The sequence below is a fragment of the Lissotriton vulgaris genome, chromosome 5 (genome assembly GCF_964263255.1).
Source record: "Lissotriton vulgaris chromosome 5, aLisVul1.2, whole genome shotgun sequence".
Classification (NCBI taxonomy): domain Eukaryota; kingdom Metazoa; phylum Chordata; class Amphibia; order Caudata; family Salamandridae; genus Lissotriton; species Lissotriton vulgaris.
Genome location: NC_141693.1, coordinates 598,472,602 through 598,500,414, shown reverse-complemented (window position 1 = coordinate 598,500,414; position 27,813 = coordinate 598,472,602). Strand labels below are relative to the sequence as shown.

Sequence of the window (27,813 nt, the reverse complement as noted above, 5' to 3'; positions counted from 1 at the left end):
TGTTGCTGGTCCATAACCCGGTTTCCAGGGTAATCAAAATGGGTTTAATGTGCCTCAGGGTAGAGGAAGAAGTGTTCATGTTAATGTGGACCAGAAGCAGATTTTGCTGCTATGAAAAAGGTTGCTCTTTGTCACATCTGTCACAGAGACGGGCATTTTAAGACGGAGTGTTGATAAAATCCTGATATGCTAATGCCAATGTACAAATGCAAAAAGAGTGCAGATGCAGAACATGCCTGCACAGCAGATACAGGTTCCTATGCAAGGGCACGTCCCAATGATGTCATTCCCACCAGCTCAAATAATTCCACAAAACATGGTGAATCCTAGATTTAATTTAAATCAAATTCCAAAAATAAATTCTAAGCCATTTCAGAATTCAATGCAACAGTTTCCCAACTCAAATCAAAACGCATTACAGCAGTTTCCCTTTTTCGAAAATGATGGTTCGGATTCTGATGCTTCTCAATGAAGGTGTCTCAGAGGGGAGGAATATTGAGTACTCTGCACAGTCTTAGAAGTAGACCAGAGTGGCCCATTTGTGGATGTTGAAGTGTATGACTACTCCATATAATTTCTTATTGTTACAGGAGCTACTCAATCTACTGTCAGACCAGTGGGTGTCCCTGACAGTGGCTGTTTCCTCTCAGGAAAAAATAACCAAGTTGTAGGAGTAACAAATAAACAGATTACAAATCCAGTTTCAAAGAGAGTCCCAGTCAAAATAGGCACAGTTGAAGAAAAACACCAATTTGTTGTTTGTGATTCAACTCCTGTAAATCTGTTAGAGAGAGATCTGTTGAGCAAGTTAATTGACACCATTTACTGCACACTGGATGGTGTAGCTTTTCAGAGCCATGATGAGGGTGTGGAATTTAAAATGATTAAAAAATAGACAGCTAATAACTTCAAAAGTACAGCCACAGACTTAACATCTCTAAGCTAATGATGAAATGGCTCTGACATATGCAATGGACTTCGTGAATCACAGATCAGTGACTCTTGGGGGGTCAGTTATTGTTTTCATTGGACCTAGATATGGCCTCATTGTTACTGGAATGGACATAGCCGAACGACATGGGCAATCCCAGACGTCGAACATTTGTGAACATTTGTCATTGAGATGATGAACGAAGGCAGGGTCAGTGGTCTCCCATGATTACTTTTGTCTTGGCAAAACAGGTAGATTTAGTGGGGAGGGCTAATGGCTGTAGACCAGGCACTCTCAGATGTGGGGAGGAGCAGCAGGCACTCTGCCATGTTTGGGAGTGCGTAAGTCAAAATCCACAGGCAGGGGGGCAGAGAGGGGCGTGTTGGGTACTGGGGGAGGGGTAGTTTTGTGGAGTGGGGAGCTCGGGGGATATGTTTGGGGTTTGTAATCTAGTCATATGGTTGTGTGTAGCAATGTTTTTGGTTTGTTTCTTCATCATAAATATCGAAAGTCAGATTTGGTTGCCTCTGTTCTCATTTCAACTGTGAGGTATGCAGTCAAGTGGTTCTTTAGCCGAGCTGTGCATGAAGGTGCTCCTGTGTCGGTCCACCTGGTCATGATGGTGCCAAATATGGTGGCTGCCCCTCACAATGTGCCCATAGGTTTTCACATGCTCTTTGCACTTACTCTATGGCGGGGACTCAGATAGAAACATCACTATCCATTCTAACGTGGAACATGAACGGGTTGGGGGAAAAGATAAAGTGCAGAGTTGTGTTGCAATATCTCAAGCGACAGGCCCCTGATCTGGTATTGATGCAAGAAATACACTTAGTGGGTAATAATTGTAATTCTCTTATGGGGTGGGATTACAAGCTGCTGTTCCATGCAGGATTTACCTTGCGCTCGAGGGGTACTGGTATTCTAGTTTGGAAAAGCCTCGCACTCCCACCCGCACATGGGTGGATACTCAGGGTAAATTTGCAGTTCTGGAGGCCAGCTGGGAAGGGAAACCGTTAAATGTGGTCTCGGTCTATCTTCCCCATGCATTGGGTAGGGAGGCGCTTATGGACTTAGGGAAAATGTTGGTAGATCTCCCCATTGGCAATCTCATTTTGGGGTGGGGGACTTTAATATGACTATGGACTACCAAAGAGCCAGGCCTCTCTGACGTCCCCTGATGCTGCCCAATACGCAGATGGAGGACTTCACATGAGCTATGGGCCTCACAGATGTTTGGCGTGCCCTAAAGCCAGACTTTACTCACTATACTTACTACTCCAATGCACACAAGAGCATTATCTCGCATAGATTAGTTTCTTACACATCTAGCAGATATCAGACTTTTTATTTATCCACATGGTCTGCGAAGAGGCATCTCGGATCGCTCTCCAGTGTGGATTGAGCTTACTTATCGTAATACATGGCGTCCTAACACAAATGTCCTCAATCCCTGGTTGCTCAATATTCTGCTTACACAGGCGCACCACTATTTTAATGAAAACGTCGGATCTGTGGAGTCAGCACAGACTATATGGGAAGCCTATGAGGCAGTCATTAAAGGGCAGGCCCTGGCGCTGAAAGTGAGATATGTCACAAAACACAATCAGCACCTTACCCAGCTGGAGAGTGAACTTCTGCAGTTGGAGGTGCTAAATGTCATCTCTCCCAGTGAGGACACCCTGCATCAGGTGACTGTTAAGCAGCTAGAATACAAAACCCTAGCGAGGGAAAAGACGCAGGCTAGACTACTGCAAATGCAGCATAGGGTCAATGAGATGGGAGACAGGGCCGGGAAAATGTTAGCCAAGGAGAAGAAGCAAAGGGAACAAGGGAAACCAATGGTACCTAGACTGACCATCAGCAGAGCAGAACAGGTCTCAGATCCACAAGACATTGCGGAGGGGTTTGCTGACCATCTAGAAATAGTCTATACCTACTCCACTAAATATACAACTGAGGACTCACAGCAGTTGCTGGCAGATATGCGCTTTCCTACCATGTCGGAGTCAGAAAGAAACATCCGGGAAGAGGATCTGACTGATGAAGAAATATGCAAAGCCATATATAGTATCCAGTCAGGGAAGGCAATGGGGCCCAATGGGGTCCCTATTGAATTTCTTAAGTCCAAGGCCCAGCGGGTCGTGCCCCATCTTCTCAACATGTACACAGAAAGCCTTGCGAAAGGGGTTCTGCCGGACGATCATTGTTGTCATTCGAAAGCTGGGTAAACCCGCTGCCAGTTACGGATCCTACCGACCGATTTCATAACCTCATAACGGCTATGGAACATCCAGCTCGAGTGCTGGACGTTCCATTGCAGCTATGAGGTTCGAACGTTCAATGGCCGACGGCAGCACTCCTGAAGTAGTGGTGCCGTCGGCCACCGAACGTTCGAAGCACTTAAGAGGTTAAATTAATATTGAGGCAAAGGTGCTGGCAAAGCTCCTGGCTTCCTGCCTGGTGTCAATAATTCCCTCATTGTTCCATGCTGACCAATCTGGGTTGAAGCCAGGGAGGAATACGGCCCTAAACATTCGCCACATTCAGTGTTCTGGGGTGCAAAACCTTTATAGAGGAAGATGCAATAGTGTTCTCTTTAGATGCTTCCATGGCATTCGACTCTATAGAATGGCCCAATCTCTTCGAGGTTCTGAGACGCCTGGGGTTTGGCCCAAAGTTTCTAGGGTGGATTAGGCTCCTCTACGCGGACTTGCAGGGACCATAAAAGGTTAACAACCGCATGTACTAGGTGTTCTCTTTAGGCAGAGGCACCAGACAAGGCTGCTCCCTATACCCCCTGATTGTCTCCTTAATCCTAGAACCGTTGGCATCCTGGGTGAGAGGGGACATCTCAGTCAGAGGGGTGAAATGGGCGGAAGGTCAAGAAGATAAGATCTCGCTATATGCGGAAAATATCCTGGTATATCTAGCGTCCCTGTATTCCTCAATACACAGCCTGTTGAATATTTTTACAAATGTTGGCAAATACTCTGGGTATGCCATCAACTGGTTCAAATCGGTGCTGTTTGTCCTCCGAGGTCCAGTCCCCAGGCTTTCTCCGGGATGCGAGATTAAAATAGCCTTTTATGGATTCTGCTACCTAGGGGTTTATGTTTACACCAGATCCCCTCCTCTTTTATGATTAAAAGCTAGCCACCCCCCTTAGAACGCCTGTGTAATGATATCAAATACTGGAGATCTTTGCCTCTTTCTCTGCTAGGCAGAGCCGCCCTGTTTAAAATGCTGGCTCTCCCGTGATGTTTGTATAACCTTCAACACTGCCCTTATACGGTCCCAGACTTTTATTTTAAAAGTATTGAAAGTGAGGTCTTGCTTTGGAACGGGGGAGAGCCTCGCATAGCGTTGCAAAAACTGGCTCAAGAGTGGCATCATGGAGGGATCGCACTTCCCGACATACGTCTTTATTATTGGGCCTCACAATTAGTGGCTATAAATCACTGGCTATACCATTCTCTGATGGACCCAGCGTACATGCTAAACCGATAGATGGGAAGAGAGGGGAGCCCTCTATATAAAGATCCGGAAAGGAAGGTACGTGGGCCCTACTGCACACACGTCAGCATTCGGCATCAGGTAACTAAATGGCTGGGTTGACTCAGGCCACACCACTATGGTCTACTCCACAACTTGGGCTCCTGTGTTACCAACTAGGCTTTGATAAATGGGACACAATTGGAATCTCCACCATAGGCCATTTAGTAAAGAAGGGCAAAATGCTTACAGTTAATGAATTACAGCAGAAATATGACTTGGCTCAGGGGAAGATATTTTGCTATTTGCCGATCCGCCAAGCACTACCAGACCTAGGTAACCTGCCGAAAATCATCCCCCCTGGAGGACTGACTGCTCTCTGAGCCCATTCCGGACAAAGCTATCTCACTGACGTATCGCAAACTCTGTAACAACCTGCCAGATTCCTTTCAGGCTCTGAGAGACAGGTGGCAGACTGATATTGGACATATTGAGGACGAGGACTGGAAGACGGCACTTATGTCTCCAAGGGAAGCAACCATCACTCTTCGTTTTTGACTAATCCAATAAAAAATTCTTCATAGAACGTATCTCACAGGGGTGACCTTAGCAAAAATGGAAACTAGACAGAGTGCTCCATGTCTGCGTGGCTGTCATCAAGAGGCTACCTTCTATCATACTATATGAGACTGTCCACTCATACGCTACATATGAGATGGGGCAACAACACACATTCAGGATGCAACTGGGAAGCAGTTAACACTCACATCACAGGTGAGTCTTCATAATATTTAGGAAGCTACTGATGTCAAAGAAGTGGAACAACAATTTGCTACACTAGGGTGCATGTTAGAGAGCAACTGCAATGAAATGGGGGGCAGCGGACGGGCCATCGACTAGGACTTGGGTGGCTGAAATGGATAAGTGCATGATTGCTGAAAAAGAAGTGTATAAATCTAGAGGATACCCCTAGAAATGGGATAAAAATGGAGCGGGTTAAATGGGCACAGGGTTGACTTGTGTACATCCCCAACTGTTGAACTGGAAATGGCAAGGCACATTAGACATTTATCTGGATCGCTGGACTGATTGAATATGCACTGTTTTGCCATAACTACATGATGTAACATGCTCAGAGATATCCATACTGATGTTTTGTGACTCTTTGGAGGCTGAATTCAATAACAAAACAATTTTAAAAAAACAGGCAGCTACTGGAATGTTTTCCCTAATGATATTTAAATAACCTTCTAATTTGTGAAACACTGTGAATCCAGAAGTTTTGGATCTCACAGGAAAATATACCAGTCTAATTAAAGATGTAGAACCAGTCTGGATTACTGTAAAAGCAAATTCAGTGTATCCCACAACACCTTTGTACCATTTGACCCAAGAATACATTGCAGGAATAATACCGGTGACCGTGGATATGTTACAAAAAGGAATCCTGAGGGAACTAATTTGGTGTCCTTGTAATGCTCCAATCATTTTTATTTTTTTTTATTTTTTTTGAAGACGTTTATTAATGTTCAAGGGTGCAGTACATATAGCAAAGCCTACAACCCAGCGGGCCGGCTGCAAATGAACGGTGAATCGTGAGGGTGCTGGTCAGCATAAGAGGGTGTGCCATCGCGCCCCTTGAGTCCCTGGTGCACTAGGACATAGATAGTATAGTCTCATTACCTCGAATCAAGAAAAGAAAATGTCCAGAAATGACGTCTTACTTTTTCATTTTTTCTAGAACTGGGCCATGAAATCGGCAAACTTAAACAAAACATTTCGTATCGGTGTGTCCCAATGTTCCTATCGTAACTTCACCACTTAAAGTCTGTCCCACTTGCACAGTGTCAGTGGGAGACACCTCTAATCTGTGTGGTATTTGTCGTTGTTGTTACAGTACATCAGGAGATCAGAGGTGTGCATGCGCAAGTGTTCTCGGACTCAGAGTGGGTCAGCTCCTTTGGGCCATGGTATGTCGCCGGTCGCCGGCCTGGTTAGTGGAGCATGTGGCAGTCAGGTGGAGTGGCCTCGCTGTCGGTGTAGCAAGCGGCGCCGACGCCTGCAGTCGCCGCCTGGGGCGCCTCTGACGGCTGCCACCCTCCGTAGCTTGGGGGGTTGGGGAGGCCGCCGTCGGCGAGCAGGGGTCCGATACTACAAACATGTGAACATATGTGTGAAAGGGGGGTGGGGGGGTGGAGTGTACTCGCGGGGGCGGTGTCTGCAGCTCTGTGTTTGGGGCTCAGTGCTGGGCAATGACCGCTGGTGGGCGCCCGCGTGGGCGTCGAGCCGTGTCTGAGGTCTTCGCGCTGGGTGATTCTAGTCGGTGTCAGGGGGGGGGCGGCGCCACATGCGGTGGTTCCTGCGATAGTGCAGTAGCCTCTGTGACCCACCTCCTGTGTCGCTTATTCTACGTGAGCCCCCTGACAGTGCCCTCCCCCTGCAGGGACCCCAGGATGCCATCCCAGAGCTGTGCTATCGGGAACTGCCTCAGGCCCGCTATCTCTTCCCGGTGGAGCGCCGTGCCTTCCGCCCTGGCCCAGTTAGTAAAGGACGCGAACCAGTGTTTCGGGGTGGGCGGTTCCCGCCGTTTCAAGTGTCGTGTGAGCAGCCGTTTGGCCGTGATAAGGCCCAAATCCCAGAACCGTGCCTGTGTTTTGTTCAGCTTGGTTCTTTTATAGAGTCCGAGAATGCACGCCTCCCACGTGTCTGGCAGACCCGGGCCCGTGCTGTGATTCAGGAGTGAGATCACCTCCCCCCAGTACGCGGCCAGGGTTGGGCAGTGCCAAAGCATGTGCAGGATATCTGCGCCCAGCAGGTCACATCTGGGACAAACGGCAGTGTCGATCGCGAAGTATCTGTTTATTCTATCCGGCGTTAGATATGCCTGGTGCAATATGTACAGTTGGATGATACGGAAGCGGGAATTGCGGGGGACATTCACGGGACTAGCTAGTACTAGGTTCCACTCCTTATCTGTCCAATCCCTCCCTCGGTGCGTCGCCCATTTAGCCCTGATCTGCTGTGTGGGTGTTTGCGTGTGGATGAGAAGCGCCTGCGCTAGCCAATGCGTGATATGCGAGCCTCTGCCCATCACATGTAGATATTGGATCAGGTGATGCATCGGCGGCTCATCCTGGATGTCACCCCAGGAGTCAGTGTATGCCCGCAGTACCGACGCATGGAATAGGAATTGCCCGGCCGGGAGTCCCGTGGTGTCCGATAGTTCCGCAAACGGGAGCAGGGCCCCGTCTGTGTACAGGTCACCCATGGTCTCTACTCCAGCTGCGTTCCAGTGGTCTAGATTGCGCGGCGTAACCATCCCGCTCCTCCTGGGGGTGCCCAGCAGGGGGAGGGCAGGAGCATATGGTCTGACATTTTGTGTCAGCTTCAGGCTGCGGAGAAAGCATTTGCGGGCCACGGCCATTTGCAAGGGCAGAGGACGGGGTCCTGTGGTCAATGGGTGAAACAAGGCGCATACCTGGGGGTGGGTCCATTGATAGTCCGCAGTGGCCGTATCGTCTAGATGCGTATCACTGAGCCAGTACGTCACCCATTGGAGCTGTGCAGCTAGGTAATACAGCTCCATATTGGGGACAGCCAATCCTCCCTCCGCGGTCGGGGAGTACAGTTTGGCCAAAGCCACTCGTGGTCGTCCCGTGTTCCAGATCAAGCCGCGAAGCATTGATTCCAGGTCGCGGAATATCCGCGTGGGGACATACGTGGGGATGTTCGCAAAGTGACAGAGCAGCCTAGGGAGCGCTATCATTTTAGAAAGGGCTATTCGACTGGGCACGTTCAGCGGTAGAGTTTTCCAGAAGGACATCTGGGCTCGCAGGGAGGAAATGGCGCGCACCAGGTTGCCCTCTAGTATGTCCTGTGGGTCTCTATAGATGTGCAGCCCTAGGTATTTAAACGTGGTCGGGTACCAAGCGAGCCGGGCTCCTCCAAGATGCACATCGCATTCCTCCTGGTCGCGACTGAACGAGTATACCCCGGACTTGGCCCAGTTGACTCTGAGGCCCGAGACCTCCGCGAAGGTCTGGAAGATGTCCGATAGCTCGGCCGGTACCGCAGTGAGGTCCCGCACATAAAGCAGCAGGTCGTCTGCATAGAGGGAGACCGTGTGCGTTCCGTCAGCCAACGGGATCCCCCATTCCGCTCCTCTGTCCCGTAGCAGAGCCGCCAGCGGTTCAATGGCTAAAGAGAAGAGGAGGGGTGACAGGGGGCAGCCTTGCCTGGTGCCTCTGCACACCCCGATCTTCTCCGACAGCAGCCCACCCGTCCTCACTCGGACACTGGGTCTCTGGTAGAGCAGTCCGACCATGTCTGCAAAGGCATCTCCCACCTCGAATCTGTCCAACACTGCTGCCAGGTACGGCCATTCTACTGAATCGAAGGCCTTCTCCAGGTCCAAGACCAGGCACCCCGATCTAGGCCAGTTCGTCAGAGCCGCTTCCTGAATCCGGAAGAGGCGGCGTAGGTTACGAGACGTGCTCCGCGCCGGCATGAAGCCGTTTTGATCCGCATGCACCAGCGCTGGTACCTCCAGGCCAGGCGGCGGGCCAGGAGGGAGGTGAAGATTTTATAGTCAGTATTCAGCATGGCCAACGGCCTATAGGACCCCATGAGTGCGCCATCCCTGCCCGGTTTCAGCAGCGAGACCAGATTCGCCTCGTTTAGCGAGTCTGGGAGCGCTGATTCCTCCATCGCAGTATGGTACAATTTGAGCAGCTCCGGAATCAGCGTGTCCGAACACGCCTTAAAGAATTCGGCGGGTAGTCCATCCGGGCCAGGTGATTTGCCGTTGGACAGTGCGAAAATGGCCTCACGTATTTCTTCCGATGAGAAAGGCGCCCCCAGGGCGTCTTGCTGGGAGCCTATAAGGGAGGGCAGCGGGATGTCTGCCAGGTATTCTGCTATGTAGGCCGCGGAGACTCTCAGTTGCGATTTGTATAGCGCCCCATAGTGCCCCACAAACGCCTGATGTATCCTGATTTGGGTGTATACCAGCTCTCCCTTAGCCGTACGGATGACAGATACTGGCTCCGTGCGTTCCTCCTGCCTGACTAACCAGGCCAATAGCCTGCCGGGCTTGTCACTGTGTTGGTGCACTCGCGCCGAATGGGCCGCAAAGTTGACGTGTCGCAGCCGTTCCAGGAGTGTGTCGTGCTCCGCCCGGGCCGCCTGCAGCCGGTCTCCCGCACCTCCCACCGCCTCCTGTTCCCTGCCGAGTAGGTCCGCTTCCACCCTGCGCAAGTCCTCCTCCAGCTTCCTCCGTATGCTCCCCTGAGTGCTCAAGCAATGTCCCCTTACCACCACCTTGAGTGCGTCCCACTCTACTCTCGGGGAGGACGCTGTATCTGAGTTGTCAGTGAAGTATTGTGCTACGCAGGCCTGCAGGGAGTCTCTAAAGGGGCCATCTAGCAGTAATTCAGGTTGCAGTCGCCATGTGGGGATTGGTGGGTGCGGGCGTTCCCAAGCCATGTGTAGTGTGTGGGGGTTGTGGTCCGAATGTGTCCGACCCAGATAGTGAGAGTCAGTGATATGCGGCAACATTTCCGTTGACACCATGTATCTGTCAAGGCGCACGTGTAACGCATGCGCTCCCGAAAAATAAGAGTACACCCTAGTGTCAGGATTGTGCGCACGCCATGCATCTTTCAAATCCCACTGTGTCGCCCACTGTGTGAGTGCCCTCGCGGCCCCCTGGGATGCCGCCTCTGGCCTTGGCGGGACCGAGCGGTCCAGCACAGGGTCCAGTACCGTGTTATAGTCACCCCCTAGTATCCATGGGACGCCGTGCCAGAGCGCCAGTTTCTCCGAGACACGCGCCAGGAAGGCGCCCTGATCCGTGTTTGGAGCGTAAATGGACGCCAGGACCACCGGCCGCCCGTCTATGCGACCCTTCACCAGGACATACCTCCCCTCCGTATCTGTGTGAACTTCCGACATCACAAAGGGGGTTCCCGGCTTTACCCATAGCAACGCTCCGCGGGCGTATGAGGAGTATTCAGTGGCATACAGTTGTCCCCTCCATCTCCGCCTCAGCGCTGTCACCTCCGCCCCACTCAGGTGTGTTTCCTGCAATAGCGCTACTTGCACGTTCTGCCTCTTCAAGTAGGAGCAGATTTGATACCTGCGCGCGGGTGTGTGCATACCTCTAATGTTCCATGTGCATATTTTTATGGCAGACATTTTGGCAATACACAGTCCCCCCCGACATTCCCAATAGTAGCGGCTCCACCAAAGGCCCCAGCAGCGGCCCTCCCAGCTCTCCCGTTCCCACCCCCCACAGTACACTCAGCAAAGTCCGGGAAAACATTAGGACAGGGAAAAAAAACAATGAATAACAACAACCAACAGTGGGCTATCCCCACTAAAATACCAAAAGGGCAGTGGCAGAACGGGCCACCGTCCACACTCTCAAGGGAGAGGAACATTCTTACTTGTCTAAGGGGCAGTGCGTGCTAAGCACAAGTTCGGCAAAGAGGATATACAGTCAGTTGGTGGAAGCAGGTCGCTTCCCTGAGCCATTCAATACAGGACGTTAGTGGCCACCCACTGCAGTCCGGTGCTCCAAGTAAGCCTTCTTGTGTGTGGCCATGTGTGGATGTGTACTGAATGACCACCCCTTCAGTGCCCTCCCTGCTTACCACTGGTGCCATAGGGCAGTACTCACTGTTCTAGGTGTCCACAGTTCGGTCAGCCAGCAGGGGGGGTGGGGGGGGGTGGGAGGTGGCCCCAGCAGTGGCGGGCGCCAGTCGCGCATCGTTGTCCAGTTGACCACTGCCAGCCCACCCTCGTTGCGGCAAGATCAGTGCAAACATCACCTGTAGAATCAGTGGATCAGGTCAGAGGTTTGCGGCGTGACGATGGGCAGTTCCACCGAGATCTGCGAGTTCGGGATCCCGTATATGGCCTCGTCGTCGTCGCTAGGTACCGGCTGTTGGCCGTCCTCCTGGGCTGTCTCTTGGGAGGGTGGGTTGCTCATTTGGGAAACCTTCTGTAATGCATCGCGTTGTTCTTGGAGCATCTGGTCCAGTGTTGGAGAGTGTCTCGCCCCTTCCTCCGCGTGCTGGGACTGTTGTGTCCTGTGTCTGCGGCGGCGTCGCGGTCCTCGTGGCCTGGTCCTCGCCTCCGCGAGAGTGCTTTGGTGCCGTGTCCGTGCCCCCGTCCAGCCACTCGCTGGCCTCCACGGGTGTGTTAAAGAAGTAGGTGCTGTCTCCCGCCACTACTCTCAGCTTCAGAAAAGGGGGTGGTGATGAACAGAGTGTCTGAATTAAGCAGACCATTCTTACCCAGTCCAAAGATCAGGGCTTGATCCATCACCGTTTTTTAGCTCACTGCACCATCCCAGCTCAGAACCTGGCTACATGCAAATTAGTCTGACCCTGGCCCAGTGCATCATGGGAACAGGGCAGACCAAACTACCAAGCCAATTCTTATACTGGGAAGGAAACAAGCTTCCGGGGACCGGTTTCTGGCATTTCAGCCGTCTTCGGCCCGGCTTGCTTGAATCCTGATGGTGCAATGAGCAAGGGACTCACATCTGAGTATACCCTTTCACGCTTATGGTGGACAAAAACGATTCAGAAAAGGGGGTGTTGATGAACAGAGTGTCTGAATTAAGCAGACCATTCTTACCCAGTCCAAAGATCAGGGCTTGATCCATCACCGTTTTTTAGCTCACTGCACCATCCCAGCTCAGAACCTGGCTACATGCAAATTAGTCTGACCCTGGCCCAGTGCATCATGGGAACAGGGCAGACCAAACTACCAAGCCAATTCTTATACTGGGAAGGAAACAAGCTTCCGGGGACCGGTTTCTGGCATTTCAGCCGTCTTCGGCCCGGCTTGCTTGAATCCTGATGGTGCAATGAGCAAGGGACTCACATCTGAGTATACCCTTCCACGCTTATGGTGGACAAAAACGATTCAGAAAAGGGGGTGGTGATGAACAGAGTGTCTGAATTAAGCAGACCATTCTTACCCAGTCCAAAGATCAGGGCTTGATCCATCACCGTTTTTTAGCTCACTGCACCATCCCAGCTCAGAACCTGGCTACATGCAAATTAGTCTGACCCTGGCCCAGTGCATCATGGGAACAGGGCAGACCAAACTACCAAGCCAATTCTTATACTGGGAAGGAAACAAGCTTCCGGGGACCGGTTTCTGGCATTTCAGCCGTCTTCGGCCCGGCTTGCTTGAATCCTGATGGTGCAATGAGCAAGGGACTCACCTCTGAGTATACCCTTCCACGCTTATGGTGGACAAAAACGATTCAGAAAAGGGGGTGGTGATGAACAGAGTGTCTGAATTAAGCAGACCATTCTTACCCAGTCCAAAGATCAGGGCTTGATCCATCACCGTTTTTTAGCTCACTGCACCATCCCAGCTCAGAACCTGGCTACATGCAAATTAGTCTGACCCTGGCCCAGTGCATCATGGGAACAGGGCAGACCAAACTACCAAGCCAATTCTTATACTGGGAAGGAAACAAGCTTCCGGGGACCGGTTTCTGGCATTTCAGCCGTCTTCGGCCCGGCTTGCTTGAATCCTGATGGTGCAATGAGCAAGGGACTCACATCTGAGTATACCCTTCCACGCTTATGGTGGACAAAAACGATTCAGAAAAGGGGGTGGTGATGAACAGAGTGTCTGAATTAAGCAGACCATTCTACTACTCTCAGCTTGGCGGGGAATAGTAGGGAGTACTTGAGGCCCGCAGTGCGTAGCCTCCTCTTCACTTCCATGAAGTCGTGCCTCTGGCGCTGTACCTGGATAGTGTAATCGGGGAAGAACATGATCGACGCATTGTCTATGCATACCTCACCCAATCGCCGTGCCTCTCGCAGTATCGTGTCTCTGTCCCTATAGTTCAGTATCCTGAAGAGCAGCGGCCTCGGGTTGGCGCCGGTGGTATAGGGCCTCGTTGGCACCCGATGCGCGCGCTCCACGACGAAGTGCGGTGACAGCGAGCCTTCGGGCAGAAGTGTCCGCAGCCAGTCTTCCACATGTTCAGCCGGGCGGGCCCCCTCCCATTTTTCAGGAACCCCCACGAGTCTAATGTTGTTGCGCCTCGCCCTCCCTTCCGCATCCTCGGCCCTGTCCTCCAGGAACTCTACTCTGTTCAGGAGGTCCTGCACTTGCCTGTCTGTCTGAGTGACCTTGGGCTCGATCTCCTTCACTGCGCCTTCCAGGGTCTTGGTTCGGTCGGACAGTTTCCTGTGGTCATCACGCAGGAGGGTCAGGTCCACAGCGACCCCATCTGTTTTGGACTCCAGAGAGGTTCTAGTTTGCTGGAGGGACTGCTCCATTCGTTCCATCGCCAGCACGCTGTCGAGCCTCGCGGCCAGTTGCTCGGCGGCCATTTTGTGTATCTGTCTGCCTGTCTTCCCCTTCGGCGGGGCCCCACCAGTCCCTGTGCGGGTCCGCACACCTCCGGACATGTGTGGGTGGCGCCTGTCCGGCAGGGTCGTCCCCCGGTGCTACTCCAGTGACGGTGTCCCCTAAAGTGCTCCTGGGTTGGGGCTCTGCGGGTGCCAGCTGTTCCCTCAGGTAGGTCGCCGTTGTTGCCCCCGTGGGGGGGGTGGGGGAGGGGGTCCTCCAGGGAGTGTTTCGCCCTACCGCCCCGTGGCTGCGCCTCACCGGCTCGGATGTAGCAGTGGCCGAGGGGGCGTGAGCGACACGTGTGTCCGCGTGGTCTGGGCAGGTCGGTCAGGGCCCGGTCTTCTCTTCACTCATGCCCCATTGTCTCTCCGGCCGCCTTCACCTCCCTATGGGAGGGTCTGCAGGAGCGCCCCTCCGTGTGTCTCCAGTGCGGGGGGAGGATGGCTGACCTGTCTCCGGTGGTGCGCCGCCCCCCGGTCAGGGTTCCAGGTCCTCAGCGTCTGGCTCGGGGGCCGCTGCCTCCTGCCGGCCCCTCGGTGTCTGCTTCAGCGTGGTGGGCACCCCTGGCGGCGCCGGTTGCTGTGTGGTCCGCCGTTAGGGCATCCGCCGTCGCCTGCGTCCCCCTCGGGTCGACCACCGCCCCGCCGTGCCTCACCTTGGTCGGGGCAGGTCGTGAGAAGGGGCCTCGGCGCGGACGGGGGGGGCCTGCTCACCCCGTCGCCCGGGCTCGTCCCTGGCAATCTGCGGTAGTTCAGGGCGTCCTCCGGGCCACTGGCGGGTCCACCTGGCAAGGCAGTGTGCAGCCCGTGAGGCCCGGGCAGCTCGGCGAGGGCGGGCCGTCGGGCCTGTCTTCTGGGCCCAAGCCCCGGTCTGTCCTGAATGCGCCACCGGCCCGGGTGCGCCCTGTCCCGCAGGAGGGCTGTAGGAGAGGTCGGGGTCGGCCCCGTCGGGTCTCGGGATCAAGAGTCCGCCAGATGTGTCGTGGCGGGTTCCGGGGGGGTCCGCTCGAGGTTTCGGGCGGCCACGTCCAAAATTGCCGGATAATTGGCTCAGGGAAGGGGAGCCGGTCGCGGAGCTCTACCCAAGAGCGTCCGTCGCCATTGCGTGCTTAGCCACGCCCCCTTGTAATGCTCCAATCATGGTTCTACAGAAGCCCAATGGAAAGTACAGGACAGTGCAGGTTCTTAGAAAGATTAATGAAATAGTGTCCCTTGTTGTTTCATAGTACCGAATAAAGCCGCAATATTATTTCAGATTCCATGTACTGCAGAATGGTTTACACTCACTGATTTGTGCCAAGCTTTCTTCTCAGGGCCTTTCTGGGAAGAAAGCAAATTCTTTTCCTTCAATTTCCAGCAGAGAATATTAGCATGCTGCTGTGTCCCACAAGGGTATACAGAGAATCCTTCCATATTTAACCAGAGTCTGAAAAGAAATCTGGAGTCATTGCAAATGCCCTTCAGATCAGTACTTGTACAATACAAAGATGTACTGTTTGTTGCATAAGAAAGACGAGACGCTTGTAAACAAGACACCATTGTCTTATTGAATCACCCAGCTGAGAACAGACATAAAGGGGCAGATTTATGATGCCCTTGCGCCTCTTTGCGCCGCAATTGCGTCACTTTATTCGACGCAACGGCGGCACAAACAATGCGCCCTATTTACAACGTGACGCATCTAGGAGATGCGTCACGTTGTAAAGCCCTGCGCCATAAGGAGGCGTTCCTGCGCAGGGGGGGCGTTCCTTCGCAGGAACGCCTCCTGAAAGTGGCTGAGTGAAATCTATGGGATTTCACTCAGTCACTTTCAGGCCAATGCTGCGTCAAAACCCTGCGCCTGCTTGAAGCAGGCCTAGGTCTTGACGCAGCATTGTGAAGATGGGGCACCCCAGAGCCTTGCTGGAGCTGAGTCACGCTTGCGACGCAACTCCAGCAATGCGCCACCTTTCCAAAAACGGGCGGTGAGCTCAGCACCGCCCGCCGCAATGTCAAGAAGGCATTTAGTTGATTGGAGGTTTTAATGGATTCCGCTTTAAGAGAGATTGCAATATGTGTGTCATCTGCATTGGAGACTAGCGCTAATCCATGTGACTGCACTATTTCTGCGAGAAGGTGCACATACAGGTTGAAAAGTGTGAGACTTAAATAAGATCCCTGGGGGACACCACATTTCAATTAGTATGTAGAAAAAGTTGAGTTGTCCTGGACTTGGAAACGTCTGTACTCTAAGAAGAATGTCACTCATTTGAGTGCATCTCCAATAATTCAAGCCTCTTGTAATCTATGGATAAATACAGGGTGGGACACCATGTCAAAGGCTGCACTTAGATCGAGTAGAAGCATTGCTGCTGAGCCACCTTGATATAAGATGGCTCTGAGTTCTTCTTTTGTGGCAAGCAGTGCAGTTTCTGTACTGCTGTCCTACCTAAACCCTGTTTGCATGGGGTGCAAGTAAGAATAGGCCTCTGAAAAGTCAGACTGCTCTTTATTTATGTATTTCTCCAAGGTTTTACCCATCCCTGAGAGAAGGGAAATGGGTTGATAGTTTTCTGAGGGTCTGCTGTGGGTTTCTTCAAAAGTGGTTTTACCATGGCATGTCCAACCAATGGACCTCACTTCCTCCAAAGCTCTCCTCTTCCTCACAGAGCACACTGGTCTTGGTAAGCAAACAAGCTCTGGTGTATCCAGGCTCCCGAGCAGATGGTCTCTGTTTCCCTGGGTGATGTCCCCTATCACAGCAGGTAGACAAGCAGGCCTTGGCCTCCAGACTTAGTCACAGGCAGACGTCTTGCAGAGCTTCCCCTCCTCACACAGCCCACCTGGCTTCAAGGCAGATAACAATGTTTGCTGTCTCAACCTCCCCTTCTGATAGTACATTTTCAGTCATCAAATGTGATTTAAGGTCAGTCTTATGTTAGGGTTCTGCTTTTTTGCAAGGACATCATTCTCCTCTCCTTTCTCAAAAGCCATACATCAAAGTAGGAAAGACTCTGAAGCTGATAATACAATATCACAGGCCATTGGAGTCACTAGAGTTCACACCTGGATGTCAGCCACAATGATTTCAGTATCAAAAGATTAATCTTGGGCCCCTAACCCCACTCCAGCTGATTCCCTTATTAGCATCATCTCCTTTCTGAGATGTGTCCAGGCCCATACCTTGTGATCTCTCACTGAATCCCAGAGCACCCTGTGAAGAGTACAGGGAGCCATACTCTACCTCCTCTAATCTGTCCCACACAGCTCACAGGAATGCATAAATACACACAACTGTCTGAGGGGATTCCTCTACATTCCCATAATTCACCAGTCAGGTCTGGGACTTCCAAAATGGAGCCTAGGATCCTCTATGTAATGTACCATTACAGGCACATTTGGGCTCAGTTTATGTACACAGCAAACACACTGTCCAACACTGTTTACTCCATGTATTGTGCCACAACTGGTACACATTCACTCTCTGTGCACTGGACAGTACAGTAGTCTTTCTGTATTATAGTACTTATAAGCACACCTTCACCCAGTACACACATTCACCATTAGCGCTGTTCACACCACTATGCCCTTCATGTACTTTACTCCTTGTTCATAAGGGAAGTATGGAGCATTATGCTTTATTGTGTTCCAGAATAATAATTTCATTACAATATAATTATATTATTATGGCATTTATGGAGCGAACACTCATCAAAGTGATCCTAAATTGATGCAGTCTCTTAAAAGTACTGTAGAGTAATATGAATCCTCAATACAATAAACACAAAATATCGGAACAATGTTTACATGTACATATGTTCAGTACCTGAATTGCAATCAATATATGCGATTGGCAATCACCCATTATCATAGTCACTGTGTTGTTCATAATGCTGTTTGAGTACAAAGTGTATTAAAAATCCTACTGAGAAAATCTATATTTCCTACTGGACAGTTAGCGATCAATAGCTGATTGTGATCTCTAGTGGTTATTATTTCAAAATGAATGCAGAAAGGGTTTAAAAAGTATTTTACAATTGAGATAAAAGCTAGCAATGAATGAAAAGTGAAACAGTATTTTTTTAACAAATTGTGACAGACTATGCCAACCCTGTTCCAACCTTGGGCAGGTCTGTGGACAGACACACTTGGGTATCTTGACACCTTCTTCTTCCACCACCTGACACCATGATCCTGCTGGTTTTCTGCACTTGATTAGGGCACACAGTTCAGCTGTGGGAAGGACAAGGAGGAATGGGAGCAAAAATGATCAGACATCAAATATTAGGTCACAAAAAATGTAATGGATTAGTACGTGTTAAACGCTACATATGTTAATAGGGCAGTAGAAAAAGAAAGCGATAGAAGAAAAATGGAAGTATGAATGAAATAAAGAGAATGCACAAAGGAAATTAAACCAAAGGAGAAGAAAAAAATAGCATGAAAAAGAAAGAAAATGAAAACAGATCATAAGAAAAGAGAAAAATAAAGAGAAAGAGATAGTAGGAAATGAGAAGCAAAAAAAAAAAGGAGCGAAGTGGAAGAAAGAAAAGACAGATACTGAAGGATGATAAATAGGAAAGTAAAAATAAGGTAAGGAAAAGAAAGAAAGAAAGTTAGAAAGTAAGAAAGAAAGAAAGTAAGAAAGAAAGAAAGAAAGAAAGAAAGAAAGAAAGAAAGAAAGAAAGAAAGAAAGAAAGAAAGAAAGAAAGAAAGAAAGAAAGAAAGAAAATGCAAAGTACAGTATAATGGAAAATAATACTTGACAGGATAGAAGGAGAGCTTGGCTGGTGGAAGATGGTGAGGAGGAGACAAGTGAGACAGAGACTATTAAAAATACAAACAGCGATAAGAGAGAACTAAGAAGCACAAAGGGAGATAATGAAAAGTGCAGCAGGAATAGTATTATGATGGAAAAGAAGGGATTGAGTAACTGGTTAGACATTTAAACAAAAGATAAACTTAGAAGAAGGAGGTTTAGGGAATTTTTAGAGAGATAGAGAAGACAGTGAGATGAGGAGAGGCAGACATGAAAGGAAAACAGTCTAAGTGGTGAGGTAAAGAGAGGTTTCTTTTGTGGTATTACGTGAAAATCGTAAACAGAGGTGCAAAACAAGTAGCAATCAGAGTGAAAATTATCATTATAAAGTAATCTGTAATTTAGTACAACATTAGAGTGTTATAAGCAAATCAGACTAGTCATCAAGCGAAGTGTTGTTTTAACAGGGGGTGCTTACCGATACACCAACAATTACTGATGTGTTGAGATCCTCAAAATAAAGTTTGAAAGAAGAAATAGTCTGTTATATTATCAGAAGAATAAATAAATGAAAGGAAGCACCAAGGAATCGGTCGGTGAAGAGAGGGTACTTTAAGAGTATTTTAGTTAATCCAAGATGAGTAATTTACAGAAAAAGATGCCCTGGAAAAAAAATTAAAGAGATGCTGTTTTGCAATTGTTTGAAAGGAAGTGCTAGAATGAGTGCTGAATCAGGAGAAGTGGAGATATGTGATTATCTCTGAGTGTCAAAGATTAATAAAGACAGTAAAATGTAATATGAAACTAATCTACTTTTGTATTCAATATATTCAAAATAACATTAATTGAGATTTGGAAATAGGATCTACATACGGTATATAGCTAACCTATACCCTTGGTTACTGTTCTTTATTACATTATAGATTGTCACAGGTATAACAAGCGTATAGGTTAGTCTTTGGGGATACAATATTTAGCGCTGTGTAGGTGACATAGACCCCCAAAATGCCCACCCCTACTTCTAATAGAAATCATATAACGAGCTCATCTAGGGCCAACCACGTCATTAGCCGAAAGTTGTACTGATATACTCCCATAGCAAATTGCAGAGATCGCATGGAGAACCACAATGCCTCAGGTCATACCAAACCCACCCTTCACCAGCAAACTCTACATTTCAAGTGTTAGAAAAAGCACTGAAAAAGGAGACCGCCAAATGGTGGGAGACAGCTACTATTAAGAAATATATTGAAGCCGATTGAATATCGAGAGACCTAAGAATCATTATTTTTCTACCTGTTGAAACCACTAATCCAGAACAAATCCAAAGATAGGAAACAAACCTCAAAAGAGCCTCTAACAACAGGATCAGGCAGTAAATAGACATTACTGAAGAAGAATGTGAGAAATATAAGACAGAAGTAAATAACCTCGCAAAAAGAATTGGGGACGCAAACTTGGGTGACATAACCCCAAAACAAACTATGAATTTCTCAAAAAGGTAATAGGCAAGTATGAAAAAGATCTAATAAGGAGGAAAAACAGGAGTTCCAAATTCCTCAACTTCATTGCCAATTCAGACGGGTGTACACATTTCTCCAACACTATGAAAACATGTTTTAGAAATGTTGTACCAGAACACAGAACACAGCCATTGTCCAACAGAACAGGAAACTAGCTCTAACATGGACTCACTAGAAAGTGGACTAGTGGCCACAACCTCTAAGCTCAGTGCTAAATTTATAAAGAGGTGTTAAGACATTGAATCGGTATACAGAACCAAAATAAACAGGTACAAGAACTGAGGCTCCCAAAAACAACAAGCACAGACTACCATGCCCGGAGTAATCACACGAGCACAGAAGAAAGAACAAGAAAGAGAAACCAAGAATCAAACCAACCGATGATAAATGTTTGCAGTAAATATTAACTAAACACCAAATTGAGATCATCAACTGAGGCCTATCATTTGCCCCATTGCATACTGGAATCACACAAACCTCAGATAAAGCTGTTCAATTTCGCCAGAAAGCTGAAACATATCTTTTTTCATTAACAAACCAAAGATGCCCACCAAAAGAACACACTATCTGTCCGAAATCTTACAGACATTCACCTGATCACAACACTCTCAGAATCAGAGGATTTACAAACCTGTCCCCTCTGACTCGCACAAAACCTTGGAAGTGACATCACTCAACCATAAGTAACATTATCACAACCAAATCCGTCTTCTGCCCCCAAATACCAAGAGGAAATACAATTGATGTATTCCACATTGCAGTATCTCGGGATCGGGAAGAAAAATACAAAAAATATCAGAAACAAAGAAAGTTCTTACCTAGAAATGTGAGGACCCAGAAACAATCTGCTCTGAAGCTCCTAGAGTATAACCCTGAATTAATCATAAAGGAAGCAGACACAGGGGCCCATGTTGTACTTTTACATCCCGACAATTATATATTAAAAGTAACAAGACAACTATCAAATAATGATTGCTACAGAAAAGACAACCCTACAAAAGACATATAAATCAAACTCAATACGAAACTGGGTGAATGGTGCAACATGAACCTGATAACACTGAAAGAAAGAAATTGCCTGTTCATTGGGGGAAACATCCTTTACAATGCAACTTTTACAACGCACTACCAATACGATGCAACTTTTACAACGCAAGTCATTACAACGAATTGCGCTGGAGGGCGCTCTAGGATAGGGAATAGTTTAATTACTATCCAACACCTTCCCTACTATCCACGGGGACTGGAGTTGGAATAGTAAATTAAACTATTCACTATCCAGCGCCCCCCAACGCAAGTCGTTATAACGACTTGCATTGTAAATGTTGCGTCATAATGGCATGTGTTGTAAAAGCATGCGTCGAAACGTCATACAACCTTTCATTGGACATTACACTATAGCCACTTTAAAATATATAAAAAAGGATTTCCAACATCTGGACAACCTTTTATTGTGGATATTAACTCCTTCTGCTCCAAGTAGGAGAATATATGGATCCCCATATACAGCCATTTTATGAAAGATCTTCCATCCTATATCCTGGATATATTACAAAAAGTGGGGAACATTGCATGGTATGAAGACTATATCCAGACAACCATAGATGCAATCAGTTTATTCACCTCAATAAACTGTATGGATGGCATCAATGAGGTATAGAAAGCACTAGCAACCAAACCAGTTCACTTTATAGAATCAAACCAAATGATATTGGAAATGCTAAATGTATGGCTTTCTAATACCATCTTCAGCTTCAATTCTGACTATTAACTTCAGATCCAAGGGACCATGAAGGGAGACACATTTGCACCCCATATGCATGCATTCTAATAAGAGAGGTTAAAATAATCTGTTTATCAGATGACAGATTTCCCGAATACGCTCCCCATATAATATTCTGGGGATGTTTTATCAACAATATTTTCTGAGATTGGCAAGGCTCAGAAAGAGAAACAATACCTATAAGAAATACATAATGACAAATGGAACATCAAGATAACAGCAAATATGTCTACCAAAGCTATTGATTTATTGGACATTACCATCCATGTTAAAGATAGAAGGATGCAAATCAAACTGCACAGGAACATTCAAGGTTGCAAATTCTGTCTTCCAAGCAGACAGCTGCAAACCAGAAAGCACAACTGCGAATATTCCTAAAGGTGAACTCCATCACACTAGACACAACTGTAATGAGGACAAATTCAATCAATCAGAATCAGAAGAAGTGACGGTTCTCCTAGAACAAAAAGAGGGTATCGGAGGAATCCCCTACAAACATGTTCAAAGGAAATAAACAAGAAAAAATGCCAAGAAGTGATACAATCCAAAAACCTAAACCAAATTGATTCATGACAGATTATTACAATGGTCATTTCCAAATTAGTAAGATTTAAAACGGCACTGGTGCCTACTCATGAACAATTCATCTATCAACAATGTTATTCCAAGTCACCCATAAATGGGTTTCTACACAGCTAAAAACTCAAAGGATTACTCTTCAGATCAGAATTCACTGACAAGAGACAATCCAAAACCACATTTCTAGACAAATCCTGTGGGTTCTATACATGCCACAACTATGGAGTATGAAATTTAGGATGCAACAAAGTGAAAGCCTTTTCATCTACACCCAACATTACCTTATGTATTTGTAAACTGCACCAGTATGCCTATATAACTGACTGTACCTAGGCAATACTATTAGATCCAGATGAATCAATATACTGGAAACTTATTGGAATATCAACTTACCAGAAACTTGCCCTACACTCACAGAACATTATAATCAGTGCCCTCTGAACAAAAATAAAAGCCTTCACTTTTTTGGATTGTAACATATCAAAGCGTGTTCTTGAGGAGGTAACAGAGATCTTATCATGAGTAGAAGAGAAAGTGAATTCATACTCAGGTTGGGCACCACTAAAACTGGATTGAATATGGATGCAGAGATTCATTACTGGATACAGGAAATGTAAGAAAATCACAATCATATATGAACGAATGAGGTTCAGACCCGATCACTCACACGTGTGAATAAATCATTAACTACCCCTGACCAAATTACGCCCTTGCATGATACAGCTGATGCTAGCTAATTACAGATCAGGCCTTACACAACACCACAATATAACCATGTTATCTCAAAATTTGATATACAGAATTTCAGCCATGAGAAACACATTAACCTCATCAGATGTAACATAATGTTTTGAATAGAAAGTAATTATGTTCCTTTTTGTTGGAAATATCTGCATAGCTCAGCACATTAAGAATGAAATGATGAGGCATATTATCTATAGCAATGTTCTTGGATATGTTAGTTATCCTTGTGATCACTATAACCTGTGAGTATCACATTTGTCTAATGTACCATTAGAACCCAATCAGGGAGGACTTTTCCAAATATGCTTGGACACACTCTATTGGGTCACTGCATCTATACATATTTACATACAATTTTATATAGATGTAACCCATTTTGTAAAATGAATTTCGAGATATGCCAACTTTTCGTTGTATTTTTATAAAACCCAGATACTTTACCCAGTTATGAAAGTAAAAGTATTTGGAGAAACTATTGTATTGTAAATATTTAGAGACTGAAATATAAGAAAATATATATATATGGTGAAACAAAAATATTGTGATGCAGAAATATCACTGTCAATAGTATCTTTTTTTCCCAGTAAGGAATATTGTTGTTAAGAACATCATTGTTGTTAATACCATTTTCAATAACATAGCTGTAAACAATATTGTTTTTTAGCTATTTTAATGTGTTTTTGTCCATATATAAATTGTATGTGTTTCTATTGTTTGTGTAGTTTTTGTTATTTTTCTAAATATGATGTGCAATTTTAAGTGATTTAGAATTTTTTATTTAATTGCTAATTTTAATTTAGAGTGTTGTATTGGGTTGAGGGGTATGGGTGAGAAGTAAATTAAGTAATAAGTAATTTAAAATTGACTATTACTTTATGGTCAACTTATGAAATGATTATGGATTACGTAATATGTCAGGATTGGTCAAATCCCAGCGTCAAGCTCACAGAAACCTTATCAATGCAGGGAGGTTAAGGTCCCTAAAACCCTTTGTTACACAGTCCATTGGAGACAGTTAGTTTCCAAATTCAGATCCAAGATGTAGACACTCCTCATCTTGTTCCACCGAACACTTGTCAGTTAGCGCTCTAGCTTTTCTGACTCGTTCGCCTTCAGGTGCATTTGGTGCGCGAGCGAATTATTCGCTGTGCACTTCAACCGTTTATTTCTGAGAGGCGGAGGTTTTTTCGCACTCTCTCGCTATCCGCATTCCCTGCGGTTCAGTTACCCTGCTCAGCAGTATTTTCCAGTCATCGGAGTTTCCTGTGCTGCCTCCAGTTCTACTTCGCTGACAACGTGTGATTCCTCTGAACCTTCGAAATTATCCTCTGTCATCTGTTGAATGCCGCCCGGCAGCAGCTGAGTCTTCTGAGTTTTCCAGTGGCAGAATACTTCTGAGTTTCCGCTTCAGGCAGTTAACGCGGTAAGACCGTTCTTTATCTTCCGTGTTGGGCGGCAGTGTTTAGAGACATTTGCAGCTAGCCAGATATGACAGAACTTCTGCAGAGTTTTCTGAGCCAAATATCTCTGTGCAGCATTATTTAAATCTAGGCTATTAGTATTTCGAGCCTCAACCTTGAACTGACAAGAATTCACGTGGCATATCGTGACAGGCTGGTGCTTGAACTTAAACCTAGAACAGTATTCATTTTAGTTGGCATATCTGACAGACTGGTGCTTGAACCTACCTTGATTTACTTCAGCCTATTGCCTTCTGGATCAGTATTTGGTCTGCAGTTTGTAGTTGGATCACTTAACCACTATTCCTGAATGTAGATGAAAATATATATATATATATTTTGGTGTACCACCTTTATTTCCTTTGCTGCTGTGATCCAGTTCAAAGACTTCTATTCACACTTCGATGGGAGTTCCAGTTCTATAGTTTTTAGAACTTCTGTTACTCACCAATTAGAGAGAGGCTAACGTCCACACACAGTCAGGTAAAGGTCATGGAGGTATAAGGAATTAATCTAGCTTTAGTTAGGAGTGGCATGAACTTAGTAATTGTTATTTGCTGTTACAGGTGCAACTTTCATCTTTGAAGAAGAAGAGGTGAAGACACCAGTGTGGCAGTCTCTCTGTTTTTTCTTCCACTTCCCCTTTCCCCCTCTCTACTGGAATAAGAGAGATCTGGTACAGCGGAGTAGGGGAGTTGGGAGATTAGCTTCAAACCTTCAGCTGACGCTCCTACGGAATTCAGAAATTTCAGGTACTTGTCTTGACATAATATGATTATTTTACACTTTACATAACCCATAATCAATTAATAAATTGACCATAAAGTAATAGTTAATTTAGGATCTATTGTAGGCGTCGCCTGCTGGGTTTATAGGGGAATAGTGTAGGGAGATAGATAATAACTAATTACAATGTAAATATTGTATTTTGGTTGTAGATGGATCTGTAGGGGGGGGGAATTTAATTATTAATTAAATTATAATAATTATCAATGTCAATGACATTTTTTATTGATTAATAATTATGCAAATTGGGTAATAATTATATATTTTAGGTGTGGGGTCCTGGATGTGTAGGGTTATACAGTGGGAAGTTAATTAAGTAATAATAAATTATCAATGTATTATTAAGTGTTCATTAATGATTACATTGATTATCAATTATGTAATTTGTGTAATATTTATTTTGGTTATATTTTTGGTGCTGGTTGCTATTTGAAGGGGTATAGTGTAGTAAAGTAATTAAGTAATAAATAATTGTTTTTAATTGAAAATTAATTAGTATATTGTTTTTAATATATATACATATATATGCATAGTCATAATGTTTATTTAAGCATTTTTATACTTTTTCTAAATTAATTGGGTTATTCAAATATATATTGTGTATGAAGTGAAATTGTTTCCCTACTCTTGCACAGACTGAAGTGAGAATAGTAAATCTTACCCCTCCGAAGTCCAATGCCTTTCATGCTGTTGCACAGACTGGAGTGGGAATAGTAAATATTACTCTATGTGAATTCCAATGATTACCCTTCTATTGTGCTGTTTGGATTGGCAATAGTAACTCTTACCCCTCAAAAGTGCGAACCATTCCCTTCTCTTGTGCTGTTTGGAGTGGAAATAGTAAATGGAACCCCTGGATCAATATATTTATGATTAATATGTGTTTATAATTTTAAAGTAATAATATTTGGTTACATTTTCATTTGTTTTTAGGTTTTTATACTATTTTTTGTAAATCTCTTTTTTGTTTTTTTTATATTTTTAAAATATTATTTTTATATGTTATCTGTTTTGTGATTTATTTAATATTTTTAAATTAAATGGGTAAAAGTTGTATGTTTCATGTAAAACATATATAATGTGATTTTTATAGTAGTGAATTACAAAAAAATGTACAAAAAAGAAACATAATGTAAAATAAAATGTTTTACTAATTGTGTTACTATGTTATTTTATATATATATATATATATATATACAAATATATAAATATACACATACAAATATATATGTGTGTGTGTGTTTACATAAGTATATATTGCTATATATTGTTAATTATTAATGAGAGTTATTTAATTAACATTATTATTTCAATCTTTATTTCGGCCGATTTGACCATCAAAGATATACAATAAGAACACATTTCAAACATTGTGAAACCACCGAAGATAAACAACAAATACATGTTGTACAATGTAAAATCGTTCCACCCTAAGAAATAAGTACTACTAGAGTGAAAACAGATAAAAGACCATACATTTAAAATTGTTGAACTTAAAAATAGGTGGGAACCTGCGACTTTAAAATACGGGTGCGAGTATGCCAGACATTTGTAAGAAATTTAGCTAGTGCAAACACAGTTGGACCCGAAACATCAGTTTTTAAAATTCTATACATCGGGAGATACTCCCTACAACCAAAGTTTCTAATGAGTGGTAGTAGCCAATATTTCCTGGCGGCCTTGTAAGTTGGACAAAACAAGACCACATGTAAATCGCTTTCCTCAGCACAAGTGCATGCCGGGCATTGGTTGGTAGAGGGTGGTGTTGACCAGGAGCTAGTATAGGATCGCAGAGGCAGTGTGCCATATCTCCATTGGAGAAATAGCTTCCTGGCCAGCACGGGGGACATAGCGTCCAGAACCCTCTCCAGCCTGTATGAATCCTTGCTTTGCGTGAATACAGATGTTAATGACCCCTCACCTTGGCAGTCCAAGGCCATAGCTAGTTTCTGCTCATGGTAAGCGTTGGCCAAAGCTCTTCGTGAGATATTTAGTGCGGCATTAGCTGGATCGGACCACAGGTCAGGGAGCCCCAGTCTCACACAGGACTTTTGTATATATTTTATCCAGGGGATCTGTAAAGCTTTGAGGTGGGTTAGAAACTCCCTCAGTTCCGCCCTGTAAGTAGAAAGTTCTTCACTACTCCATAGCCTTCGCCAGAAGACTATGGGTCTGAGACCTAATTCATCTGCTATTGGTCTCAGTCCCAGATCCATCCTCAAGGGGAGGAGCGGAGTGCTAGACGGGAGTGCAACTATCTGTCTCATAAAATTATTCTCGGTTATAGACAAGCTGCGGGAAGATGTATGACCCCACAGTTCCACCCCCATACATAATAGCACCCCTGGCCTGTGCCTTGTAGATCTGAATGAGCGGCCCCAGCGG

The 27,813-nt window shown here is 46.1% G+C and overlaps 1 protein-coding gene across 1 annotated transcript in view; it reads right to left on the bottom strand.

Annotated features, from left to right (window-relative positions):
* Positions 1 to 27,813, bottom strand: part of LOC147711300 (SPARC-like protein 1) — a 703,822-nt gene that overhangs the window by 343,311 nt on the left and 332,698 nt on the right. Inside the window, exon 4 of the mRNA XM_086920139.1 lies at positions 17,916 to 18,027. Within this exon, the coding sequence (XP_086776265.1) occupies positions 17,916 to 18,027 (112 nt within the window). The remainder of the gene's footprint in view (positions 1 to 17,915; positions 18,028 to 27,813) is intronic.